General features: G+C 26.7%; 1 protein-coding gene across 1 annotated transcript; it reads left to right on the plus strand.

Moving 5' to 3' along the window:
* Nucleotides 1-452: 452 nt before the first annotated feature.
* LOC135931234 (activator of basal transcription 1-like) lies at nucleotides 453-13,717 on the plus strand. Its single transcript, XM_065468204.1, has 2 exons — nucleotides 453-660; nucleotides 13,040-13,717. Exons 1-2 carry the CDS (start codon nucleotides 468-470, stop codon nucleotides 13,564-13,566), a joined length of 720 nt encoding a protein of 239 aa, XP_065324276.1. The 5' UTR covers nucleotides 453-467; the 3' UTR covers nucleotides 13,567-13,717.
* Nucleotides 13,718-13,899: the final 182 nt, after the last annotated feature.

The raw sequence follows: 13,899 nt of genomic DNA on the forward strand, positions 1-13,899 counted from the left end.
TACGAAAGCCTGAAGATTGCTCATATTTGGCAAAAAGACTTGGACATCTATTAGCGAAATTTCGAGATTAGGCAATTTTTCCTAGCGAAAATATTGAGTTAGCAGATTTTATAATCGGCTTCAATGGAGCGATTTATCATCACTAACAAGATTTACATATATCCTGTAGCGTCACTGGGCGGAGGGGCAGGGGGTATAAATTTTAATTTTTTTTATACCACTAATAAAAATAAAAAAATTGAATAATATTAGCTAGAAATAAAGGATATTTTGGATAATCTTAGCTAAAAAAAAATTTATAAAATATTTTGGAGCCCCCAGAGATTGTAAAGGCTAGTGAGTTCCCCTGCATATATCACAAAAACGTAAAATGGCTATAAACCAACATATAATTACTACATGATGTCAACTATTTAAATTGAACTTTCAAGCTAACTAATTCAAACCTACTTGATGTTCCGTTAACAATGTCAATATTTAATAGATTGTCACCTGCTATGAATCTCGAAGTATCTTTTTGTTATCCAGCAATGAACATAAAAAGTGAACCTGGAATAATATATATATCTTTTTTACCTCCAAGGATGACCGTTAAACGTATTCGAAATATATTTACCAGATATGGTGAAGTTGACAGAATATTTTTAGACCCCGAAAAAGGTATTAAATATTAATATCTAAATTTAAACATTTTGTTTGCATTTATACTTAACTTTTATTATGTTATATTTTAAATGTTTTTTTATTCATGCCCCTTGTACCATTCTTACAAATTTAACATTTATTTTTCCTTCTCAATCACAATTTAGGAAATGTTTTGATCTGGAGAGTTAATAAATAATCTTCTTTCATTTTGACAGTTCTTATTTAAACATTAATTTTTTAGCCCAGTTAAATTCTATTTTACATCAGATCCACCAAAAAAGGTCTATTTTCAACCTAACCTCTTTGGAATGTGTAAAACTTTCCATTTTAATATAATTATTTCCCAGTCATGCTTACTTCTAAAGATATGGGCCCTTAAAAATGGAAATTTTAGAAAATGAACCAAGGAAATAATTTTGATAGAGCAATGATTTAGATTGTATTATAATGATTAATAATTTTTTAATATAAATTAGATTTATTATGGTAAAACATTTATTACTAAAAATGAGTGGCAAATATTAAGCCATGATAAAAATGGTGTAAGTTATTTAACCAACCATAAAATTTGCTAAGGTAATTAGCCACAACCATAAAAATGGCGAGGATAATTAGCCATAAATGGCTAAGGTTAATTAGTCAGCCATTTTATTATGTTAGACACTTAATAAACTGGCTAAGTTTTTTTATAATTGTAAGATATTATTAAGAGATATGGGTGAGAAATATTGCTTATTCATTTTATACTCTAATCTTTCTTATATTAGGCTTCTTAAATGATCAATTATTTTTTTTAAAATAGCCTTTCTCTTTGGTTTATTATGTAAAGTGATAAGGTCAATTTTAAAGTCAAATAAATTTTATAGTGTTCTTTCTTTAAATATGCAGTTTTTTTATTTAAAAGCAAAGCTTAAATTATTTAACATTAATTAATTGAATAAGCAGTTTTTAATTAAAATATACTGTTTTAAATTAAGAATGAGTTTTAATGATTGTATGGTTTTTTAATAAAGTATGCATATTTAATTATTAAATATCTGCAATTTCTACATAAATCAAAATGCAATTTTATTAAATAGGAAATTCTTAAAACCAACATTCCTATTCCATACATAATTTATGAATCATTTGCTGATCAATAGAATAATTAAAACAAATTTTCTATTCAATGTTATATGCTATTTTCTATTTATTTTTAAAATCTCAAATTATTATTTATATCCCCATATTAAAGTAAAATATAATTAAATATAAAATGAATTTTAAAAGATCTAATAATTTATATTTAAAATATTTTCTGATAATTTTGTTTTTATCAATGATAAAATTTAACAATTGACAGCTCAGGTGGGGTTTATGCGAACACCAAAAAATTTAAAAAAATGTTAAATTCTATAGGTATTTCTAGTAGTGATATGCAATACCTGGTACCCAGACATGGACTGGATAACGTTTGAAAAGAAATTCATTATGCTAAGCCAGCAAAATACTTAACGGGCCAGGCTTAAAAAAAAATTATTGGGCTAGATTATTGTTGAATTCTGATTGATAAAAGTGATAATCCATAAATTTTGGCATTTTTAATTTAATCACTCCCTTATAAATAGATGTTTATTTTGGTGATCATTATATATGGTTAGGGACCTGTATTTAAAAAAAATTGAGCTGGGCCTGACAACCTTAATAAAAGTAAATGGGCCAGGATATGCAAAGCTAAATTCTACTGAGCCGGGCCTGAAAATTTTGCCATTTGCAAATCTTTAATTTCGATGTAGATTTTTTTATAGCTTAATAAATTTTTGGGAAATATATGCAAATAAGTTATAACTGTTTTAGGCTTGGGGTGACCACAAACCCCTGCCTATTTATCCTTATAAATTTTTATATTTATTTTAACATTGATATTAATCACAAGAATAGATTTCCACAAATATCGATTTTCTCAAAAAGATATTTTTATGAATGGATTCAAGCAGAAATGTGAACCCTGGGTAAAATAAAAATAAGTGGGTTCGGGTTTGGTTCCAGGTTCATCTCGGGTTTAAGAATTTTTGAATTGATGAAAAAAAAATTATATATTTTTCATAATTAAAAAACTAGACATAAATTTGGCAAAAAAATAAATTTTTTATTTTATTTATAGGCAAAATATAGTTAAAAATACAAAGCATAGTCATGTATTTAATTTTAAAAATTTAATGACATATTTCCAAATTAACAATATCCAATATAATATTTTTTAGCTTGACTTGTTCACTTTCATTTCCTCTAATTAATAATCATTGAGAATAAGTTAAAAATTAAAAATAAATGGCGATGAATTTAATCAGGGGTTCGAACCCGAATCCGGAGAAGATACCCCGGGTTTTGGGGGGGAAAATCTGAACCCAAACCGAACCTGAACCCCGTTTTCAAAACCCCGAACTGAACCCAGGAATTTTATTTTGAACCCGGGTTCATTGTTTAAATTAATATAAGATATTTGTATAATTGTAAATACAAATATTAATAATTTATTTGATATTTTCAAATTTCCAATTAGGTGAAGTGTTAATAAATTTTAAACAACTTAATTCATTTACTCCATTTTTAAATTTTTTTAAATTTGTTCTCAAATTTCTATTAGATTGTTAATAAAAACAATTAAATTCATTTACGCCATTTATTTTTAATTTTTAACTTACTCTCAAAGATTATTAATTAGAGGAAAAAGAAAGTAAACATATTGTTAATTTAAAGAAATGCATCTAAATAAAATTTTTAAAATCTATACATGACTATGCTTTGTATTTTTAACTTATAAATAAATAGAAATTTATTTTTTATACCAAATTTATGTCTAGTTTTTTAATTATGATTTAAATATAAATTTTTTTTTTATCAATTCGAAAATTCTTAAACCCGATCTTAACCAGGAACCAAACCCGGGTTTAAAAATATCCTAAACCGAACCCACCTATATTTTTTAACCTTAAACCGAACCGCGCCACCCTGAATTTAATTGTAACACTCCAATAGGAATCTTTAAGAATAAATTAAATAAGTTTTAAAAATGGCGTAAATGAATTAAGTTGTTTAAAATTTATTAACACTTCACTTAATTGGTTGAAAATATTATAAAATCTCAATCAAATTACTAATATCTGTATTTATAATTATACAAATATCTTAATATATGATTTTAAACAATACACTAAACCTGGTTGACGGGTTCAAATAAAATTCACGGGTTCGGTTCCTTGAAAATTTTATAACGGGTTCGGTTCATGTTCAGATTTTTTCCCAAAAACCCGGGTTTTCTTCTTCGGGTTCGGTTCGAATCCCTGGATTCAAGAGATAACAATATGATAGATTCTGAAATATCTCAAATGAAAATATGTTAATAGATGAATTTGATATTATAAAATCGATAAAATGTGAAAGTAGCAAAAGTTTTTTAATATTTTACATTAATTTTATAAACATATAGTCAAATACAAATAAATCACGTTAATGTCACGGCATTCCTTTGCGGTAACACATTTACTACTGTAATGTTTTTACTGTTATGCTTCTGTAATAATATTTTCGCAATAATTACCTTAATATTTTTGCTATAATGTTTTCGCAGTTACATTCACGATAAAAGTCGCTAAATTGTATTCGTGATGCTTTGCAGTAATACATTCACTATAATCCTATTGCGGTAAGGTTTTTATCCTAATGAATTCGCGATATTGTTTTCGTGGTTATACATTCGCGGAAATATCTTTTCACGGCAGTGCATTCAGATTATCTATCGCGGGAAAAAGTTTCGCGTTGTTTATGTGATAATATGACTAAAAACTAATCTTGCGCCTCGATTTAGCCGATTTTTAAAAACGGATAACTCAAGATTTTAGTCAAAAAAGTATTCCCTAACCGATATTTTATGGTAGAAAGGTTCAAGGCTTAGGTAATATTATTTTGGCTAAAATCTCTAAGCCGTTTTAAAAAATTGGTTATATGCAAGCCACTTGGCAACACTGCTCAAAACCAAAAGTAGGTATAATAAATTTTTTTGAGAATGCTTTTATATTTTTATTAAAATCATAGATTATTTAAAACTTGAGAACTTCTAAACCCATAGGCTATAGTCTTGCAGGAGTTGCCCGTGACTTGAAAAATAATGATATATTTCTTTCCTAGTCCCTTTTTTGCCTGATTAAATATCACAATTATAAAATGAATTTAAAAAATATGAAAAGTTTTTTAAAAAAATAAGTGGGTTATATTTAGTTACTATTCATTTTCATATCATAGTTTGTAATAAATAGAATATAATAAATACATTAAATTATTAAAGTTATTGCTTAACATTAAAATAAATAAGAAAATAAATATTTTGAGCTAAAAATTGGGGCTGTGACGGGTCAGGACTAGATCCAAAAAATTGCCAATGGGTCATCTTGGGTCTAAAAATTTTGTTATTATAGGCCATACCGAAGGCGCAATCTGATTTTACAAATATAATGCACTCTATGCTTGTACATTTGAGTTTATATTTTAAGAATAGAGTAAAAAATCAGGGATCCAAACCGAACCTGAACCATTACTAAGAACGGTGTTTTTTATCGAACCTAAACCTCTAAAAAATATTTAGCCTAACCTGAACCGTACCACTAAAATGCCTTTGAACCGGTTCGAGCCTCATGATTTCTTCATGCTTATAAAACAATTTGTAAGTTATTACTAGTATATTGCAAACATTTTAATTATATTCGAATTGTTTTAGATTATTATCAATCACATTTGTTTGATAAATTCATAATTTTTATAAATATTAGTATATTGCCATTTACAACATTTTTAAAATATTTTAAGCTTATAAATTATAATGCCTAGAGAAAAATTAAATCCAATGTATAAATTATTTACATATAGTATTATAAATGACTAGTGCTGTAAACATTTTTAAAAAAATCGAACGCGTTCAACGTTCATTGACAAAAATCGAACGCGTTCACGTTCAAATTCAAAAAAAGGAACGCGTTCAAGTTCATGAACGCGTTCATGCGTTCAAAATTTTATGATAAATTTTTTTTAAAATTTAATTTAATATAAATAAATGCCTTATATTTTTCAACACAATATATTAGCCATGATAAAAAATAATAGTTTTATTTTGATAATATAATTATAAATACAATATAATAGAGCGATAAAAAAATAAATTTATTAAAAAATTTTCTTATTAATTTTTAATAATAATTGCTTTTCAAAATTTTTATCTGATAGGCATGAACGCTTGGCAGTTAATACAGCGTTAGCTATACTAAAAACTCGCTCAACAGGGGCAGATGAAGGGATTGCGGTGTTATACTTGATAAACAATTCTTTTAAAAGGGAGAATTTATTAAAAACATTTAATGTTTTATCCATTGTTTCAAAAAATTAGGGCTGTGCCGATCCACATATTTTTCACCGATCCGATCCGATATTTTCCGATATTGGTTCAAAACCGATCCGATACCGATATTTACATTAATTTTTCACCACCCCTCTTTGAACCAAATGTAATTAATAAATCAATATTTTTTATGCATAAAAGAATTATGCATAATTTAATTTTTTTATTTCAACAATAATTTAAAAAAAAATATATAATAATATATCCATTTTATGTTGGTTTATAAAATTGTAATATTTAATATATAAAATTATAATATATTAGATTTTTTTTAATAAATATAAGAGCCTCTAGATTTTCAGACAATAGGCTTCTACGATGAGGACTACCAATATCCCTTGCCGTACTGAAGGCAGACTCAGATGGGACACTTGTTGCTGGAGGAGCCAAAAATTTGCGTGCAAGTGTTGATAAAGTTGGATATTTTACAGCATTAACTCTCCAATATTCAAGTGGATATCCCTGGGGATATAATATCAATATCATCAATGTTATTCGAGTTTTCTAAATAAATAACACAAATATAAAATTAGCATTTATAAAATAGTGGGTTTCATACAAACCCAATCTTTTGTTGATTTTGAAAAATCACCCAAACAAATGGGTCAATCATAGCCCAACCAAGCAATATTTAAATTAATATGAAAAATATGTTGTTATACTTTCTATATATAAAGATTCTTTTAAATATTCCTTGATTTCTATTAGGTATGGCAGGTCATCATTTACATTACTATCGATTTCATTTATTACTAGTTTTTCTTTGATTTTCAATTTATAAGCATCCCTTAAATTAAATTTGCATTTTTTAATGTTATGTGGAACATTTTTCTCATTGTCATTACCTAAGTTAACAATAAAATCTTAATTTATTTTAAAAAATATAAAACCTGGCGAATCTTTATTAGAAATTGGAAGTTGAACATTATTATCACCATTAAAAAAAGACTCACATGCAGTCCTGAGCTTTTCTATGTATGATATGTTTTTTGGCAAAAAGAAATCCTTATATCGAGCGACAACATAATTATCATCATCATAAATATCAAAAAACCGAGTTGTTAATTGATTATTAGTGGTATTCTTCATAGTCTGCACACCTCTATCTGTGTCCCCATTAATTGTTAATTCACTTTTCAGAATTTCAACAAAGGATATAACATTGCTAATTGAACATGATTCCGTACTTATTTCTTTTGTTACTCTCTGAATTGGTTCAAGAACATCAATTACCCTTTCTGCTAATTCCCACTCATATAATGAGAGATTTCTCAAATTAGAATTATCAATAATGAACAGCTGTACTGCCCTTTTTTGTTCTATCAATCTTTCGAGCATATAGTAGGTAGAATCCCAACGGGTGGGCACATCCTGGATTAATTTGTGCTGGGCTAGACTTAATCGAATTTGGATTTCCTTTAGACAATTTTGTGCAATAGAAGAATGTTTAAAGTGTCCTACTATTTTTATAACCCGGGCAAGCATGTCAATAATAGATCTCTGTGATAAAATTGCTGCCTGTGCAACCAATTGCAAACTATGTGCAAAACACGAAACGCATTGAAATTTCCCATTTTTCATGGCCTAAGTTATATTGGGTGCATTATCTCTAATGATTAGGTGTATTTTATTTTTCTTTATACCCCAATAATTAATGATTTCATCTAAAATTTGAGCATTATTTATTGCTGTATGCGACTCATTAAATGTTTTAACATTTAGAACTCTATTAATTTGTTGAAAATTTTGGTTTATATAGTGGCATGTTAATGAGATGTGAGAATCGCCACCTGAATTTCTAGTCCATATATCTACCGTAAAGGATAAAAAAGAATCGTCAACCAAAATTTCATTACCAATTTTTTCGGAGAGTTTTTCATATATATCCGGAATAACTCCTTGCGAAAAATACTTTCTATTGGGAATTTTGTAATTTGGACATAAATGATGTTAAAGCCTATATCCTCCAAGATAGAAATCGGCTGGTGGTCACACGCTATCATTTCCCCTATAAATTTAGAAATTATTATTGATTTAGGATCAGAATGTTTCGAAATATTAGTTTTATTAAGAATGGCTGATATTGTTGGCTGACTTTCAGGGCTCTTTTTAAAAAATTTGATTTGTTTTTTCTAATATTTCTCGTTCTTTTTGTGTTAGCTTTTCGAATTCCTTTTGATGGCAACGCTTCAGATGTTTCCTAATGTTAGTTGTATTGAACGAATTTTTCAGTATTCCTCCCCGTGAAATTAGAATTCCGCAGATGACGCATTTTGCAAAATTACCTTCATCTTTATCAAAATATTTCCATAATTCAGAAACCATATTTAAAATAATTTTTATTTAAAGTATAAATAATAAAATTGGTGTTATTTTTTAAAAAAATTAAAAATAAATAAAACTTTGGGTGTTCTTTTCTATTTTTATAAAAAAACTTGTAAAATCTATTTAAAAAAATAAATAACATTTGCATTGTATAAAAAAAAATTATTTATAAAATATTATTAATGAAAAATAGAAACTCGAAAAAATTTATTTTTTTATTAATTTTTTTTTAAACAGTGCAAATGTAATTTTTTTTTAAAATAGATTTTACAAGTTTTTTTATAAAAATAGAAAGGAACACCCAAAGTTTTATTTATTTTTAATTTTTTAAAAAAATAACACCAATTTTATTATTTATACTTTAAATAAAAATTATTTTAAATATGGTTTCTGAATTATGGAAATATTTTGATAAAGATGAAGGTAATTTTGCAAAATGCGTCATCTGCGGAATTCTAATTTCATGGGGAGGAATACTGAAAAATTCGTTCAATAAAACTAACATTAGGAAACATCTGAAGCGTTGCCATCAAAAGGAATTCGAAGAGCTAACACAAAAAGAACGAGAAATATTAGAAAAAACAAATCAAATTTTTTAAAAAAAGAGCCCTGAAAGTCAGCCAACAATATCAGCCATTCTTAATAAAACTAATATTTCGAAACATTCTGATCCTAAATCAATAATAATTTCTAAATTTATAGGGGAAATGATAGCGTGTGACCACCAGCCGATTTCTATCTTGGAGGATATAGGCTTTAAAAGGCTTTTACATCATTTATGTCCAAATTACAAAATTCATAATAGAAAGTATTTTTCGCAAGGAGTTATTCCGGGTATAAATGAAAAACTCTCCGAAAAAATTCGTAAAGAAATTTTGGTTGACGATTCTTTTTTATCCTTTACGGTAGATATATGGACTAGAAATTCAGGTAGCGATTCTCACATCTCATTAACATGCCACTATTAAAACAAAATTTTCAACAAATTAATAGAGTTCTAAATGTTAAAACATTTAATGAGTCGCATACAGCAATAAATATTACTCAAATTTAAGATGAAATCATTAATTATTGGGGTATAAAGAAAAATAAAATACACCTAATCATTAGAGATAATGCACCCAATATAACTTTGGCCATGAAAAATGGGAAATTTCAAAGCGTTTTGTGTTTTGCACATAGTTTGCAATTGGTTGCACAGGCAGCAATTTTATCACAGAGATCTATTATTGACATGCTTGCCCGGGTTAGAAAAATAGTAGGACACTTTAAACATTCTTCTATTGCACAAAATTGTCTAAAAGAAATCCAAATTCGATTAAGTCTAGCCCAGCACAAATTAATCCAGGATGTGCCCACCCGTTGGGATTCTACCTATTATATGCTCGAAAGATTGATAGAACAAAAAAGGGCGGTACAGCTGTTCATTATCGATAATCCTAATTTGGGAAATCTCTCATTATATGAGTGGGAATTAGCAGAAAGGGTAATTGATGTTCTTGAACCAATTCAGAGAGTAACAAAAGAAATAAGTACTGAATCATGTTCAATTAGCAATGTTATACCCTTTGTTGAAATTCTGAAAAGTGAATTAACAATTAATGGGGACACAGATAGAGGTGTGCAGACTATGAAGAATACCACTAATAATCAATTAACAACTCGGTTTTTTGATATTTATGATGATGATAATTATGTTGTCGCTCGATATAAGGATTTCTTTTTGCCAAAAAACATATCATACATAGAAAAGTTCAGGACTGCTTGTGAGTCTTTTTTTAAAGGTGATGATAATGTTCAACTTCCATTTTCTAATAAAGATTCACCAGGTTTTATATTTTTTAAAATAAATTTAGATTTTATTGTTAACTTAGGTAATGACAATGAGAAAAATGTTCCACATAACATTAAAAAATGCAAATTTAATTTAAGGGATGCTTATAAATTGAAAATCAAAGAAAAACTAGTAATAAATTAAATCGATAGTAATGTAAATGATAACCTGCCATACCTAATAGAAATCAAGGAATTTTTAAAAGAATCTTTATATATAGAAAGTATAACAACATATTTTTCATATTAATTTAAATATTGCTTGGTTGGGCTATGATTGACCCATTTGTTTGGGTGATTTTTCAAGATCAACAAAAGATTGGGTTTGTATGAAACCCACTATTTTATAAATGCTAATTTTATATTTGTGTTATTTATTTAGAAAACTCGAATAACATTGATGATATTGATATTATATCCCCAGTGAATCCACTTGAATATTGGAGAGTTAATGCTGTAAAATATCCAACTTTATCAACACTTGCACGTAAATTTTTGGCTCCTCCAGCAACAAGTGTCCCATCTGAGTCTGCCTTCAGTACGGCAGGGGATATTGATAGTCCTCATCGTAGAAGCCTATTGCCTGAAAATCTAGAGGCTCTTATATTTATTTAAAAAAATCTAATATATTATAATTTTATATATTAAATATTACATTTTATAAACCAACATAAAATGGATATATTATTATATATTTTTTTTTAAATTATTGTTGAAATAAAAAAATTAAATTGCATAAAAAATATTGATTTATTAATTACATTTTGTTCAAAGAGGGGTGGTGAAAAATTAATATAAATATCGGATCGGTTTTGAACTAATATCGGATCGGATCGGTGAAAAATATGGATCGGCACAGCCCTAGTTACCTTATTATGTATTTTAAATTTCTTTAGAAGGTTTGAAATTGTTTCAGCTAAATAATCATATGTGTTTGCTAGTTAGCCTTTGGAAAGCTAAGCATGCCGATTTTCTTTCTAAAAGTGACAGCATCTAACCAGTGTACAGTCATGCCTAAAAACGAACTAATAATATAAAAAAATTGATATATTCAAATTTTAATGTACAAAATACCGATGGTATGATGACCATGAATCTGCTGTGATGCAAAGAATTGTTTGATTGCCTAAACAAGTTATCATTTTATTTATCATGATATTATAATCTTTTGATATTTTTGACACAAGGGTCGGGCGTGACATAACCTTTTTATTTGGTTGTAATGTGGTTATCATTTTTACAAAAGCAGGTTTTTCAACAATATTAAAAGGCTCTAGTTCTTCTATAATGAAGTTAATTATTGCATCATCATTTGTGATTGAATCACATTTGATGCATTTTTTTATAATTTAAGAGTGTCTGTTGTTTAAATTTCTCAGCCTTTACTTTTTTTAAAATTGTATCACTATAATTTGTTAAATGATCATTAATTTCTTGCATCATACTATCATGATAACTCTGTAAAAATTAAGGAATTTTTGATAAATTATGCTACAGATAATATTATTTTATTAAATTGGTAATAGCAAAGTTATGACTTATAAAATAATTCTAAAATCAGTGTTTGGCAGTACCACGATACAAGATCCTTTTGTATCTTGTACTCAGTACTTTTTGACATTTTTAACTAGTCTGAAAAGAATCTTTTTTTTCTTGACAAAAGATATATTCTTTTTAATATTTATGTTTTTTAAAATTTTACATATCACAGTATATATCTTATTTTCCCCTATTTTAAATACATTGACAAACAAAATTAGCTCCCATAAAAATACTAGCTTCCCTTTCATATCTATGCTAAGAATGGTCTAATACTAATATTAAAATGCCTTATTATAATTAACTATATATATATTATGTAATTATTTTTACTTAGAACAATTAAAATAAATTATTAACTGGCTATATAGTTATACATATTATATAATATAAAATAATTAATGTTACAATCAGATGTCTTTTTAAATTGGAGCTTGGACACATTTTACATCTGGTAACTATTGAATTACCTTTTGATTTTAAAACAGTGAAATATTTTTGATATTTGGGCCATGGTAATTCTAATTCATCTAATATTGAATTTTGATTTTCAGAATCTGATGATGAAATATTGATATCCATGCAAATGCTAATCTATTAAATTAAAATATAAAATATTCAAATTAATAAACTTTAATCTTATCTTCTCTAGCAGTAGCACGTTATGGTACGTTAATTGCAATATGAAAGAGGAAAAAGTAAAATATAAGACTTTTTTGTTAAAAAATTGGATTAAATATTAATTTTTCAATTAAATAAAAATATAAGACTTTTTTGTTAAAAATGCGGATTAATATTAATTTTTCAAATAAATAAAAATAAAAAGTGTTTTTAAAATTGAACGAACGTAAAATTGAACGCGTTCATCAAAGAAAAGAAACGCGTTCACGTTCAAAGTTCGTCAAAAAAAAGGAACCATCACCTTTTTCAAAAAAACGAACTTCGTTCACGAACGCGTTCATTTTGTATAAATGACACATCAAATCTAATATCATAATGGCAATGTTGGTTACCCAAGTTAGTGTGGAAAAATATTTTTCAACATTTAAATTTATATCTTCTTATAAATGAAATTGAGTGAGACGAATCTTGAAAATATATTAATTAAAAATTATTTCCGAGATATTTAAAATTGAAAATAAATTATACGCATTTTCTCAATTTTCCGTTTCTAAGAAAAAATATCTCTAGAAATGAGTGGCTTTAGGAAATTTTTTTTAAAATTTAATACGTACTCAATTTAACCTTATATATTTTTTTAATAAAAAGGGGATGAAAATGGTTATTTCAACAATTTTTCGCATAACAAATCAAATTCTAAATCTCATTCGAATAATAAAATCCGTAATAAACAGTACTCTGAAGGTTGGGTAGAGTTTAAAAACAAGAGAAAAGCCAAAAAGGTGGCGAATATGTTGAATGGAACTCCCATAGAAATTCATAAGAAACGAACACCGTATAACGGAATGTTATGGAATTTAAAGTATTTGAGTGGATTTAAATGGGGACATCTTTCGGAACAATCAGCTTACGAGAGAGCATCAAAAGAACAGGCCTTGAGAACGGAGGTCTTTAAAATAAAAAGGGAATCCCAGAATTATATAGAAAAACGGGAGAATGAAATGAAAAGATCGTTCAATCATTCTAATAAATCTAACACTGAATTCCAATCGCAAGGTAATACGAATACGCGTGATACATTTACGGACTCAAAAAATAATCGTATAGATGAGAAGCAAAAACAATTACCTACGATGAATTTCGATATTAAATTGTTATTATCTATATTTGATTAACTTTTTAAGCTTGATAAGTATAATATATAAACGAAATCTAATAAAGCAGGATTTTAGAAATAATTTTTAAATAAAAGCATTACCGATTTTTTAAAACGAATATTTCTATTTGATTATCCAATTGGGATTTTTCGATTCGGTAATACAAATATAAATTTGAATGAATAATTGTAAAAAAATTAATCACTCATTATCATAAATATGATTGCTAAAAAAAATTAAAAACAAATATACAAAATTATTAACATTTAAAAATATTATTTATTCGAATCTAATATTTGTGAATACTAAAATAAAATTATTCCAATATGAAAAATTGTTCGATTCTAATAT

This window comes from Gordionus sp. m RMFG-2023, chromosome 1 (genome assembly GCF_954871325.1).
Source record: "Gordionus sp. m RMFG-2023 chromosome 1, tfGorSpeb1-WG-v2, whole genome shotgun sequence".
Taxonomy (NCBI): Eukaryota; Metazoa; Nematomorpha; class Gordioida; order Chordodea; family Parachordodidae; genus Gordionus; species Gordionus sp. m RMFG-2023.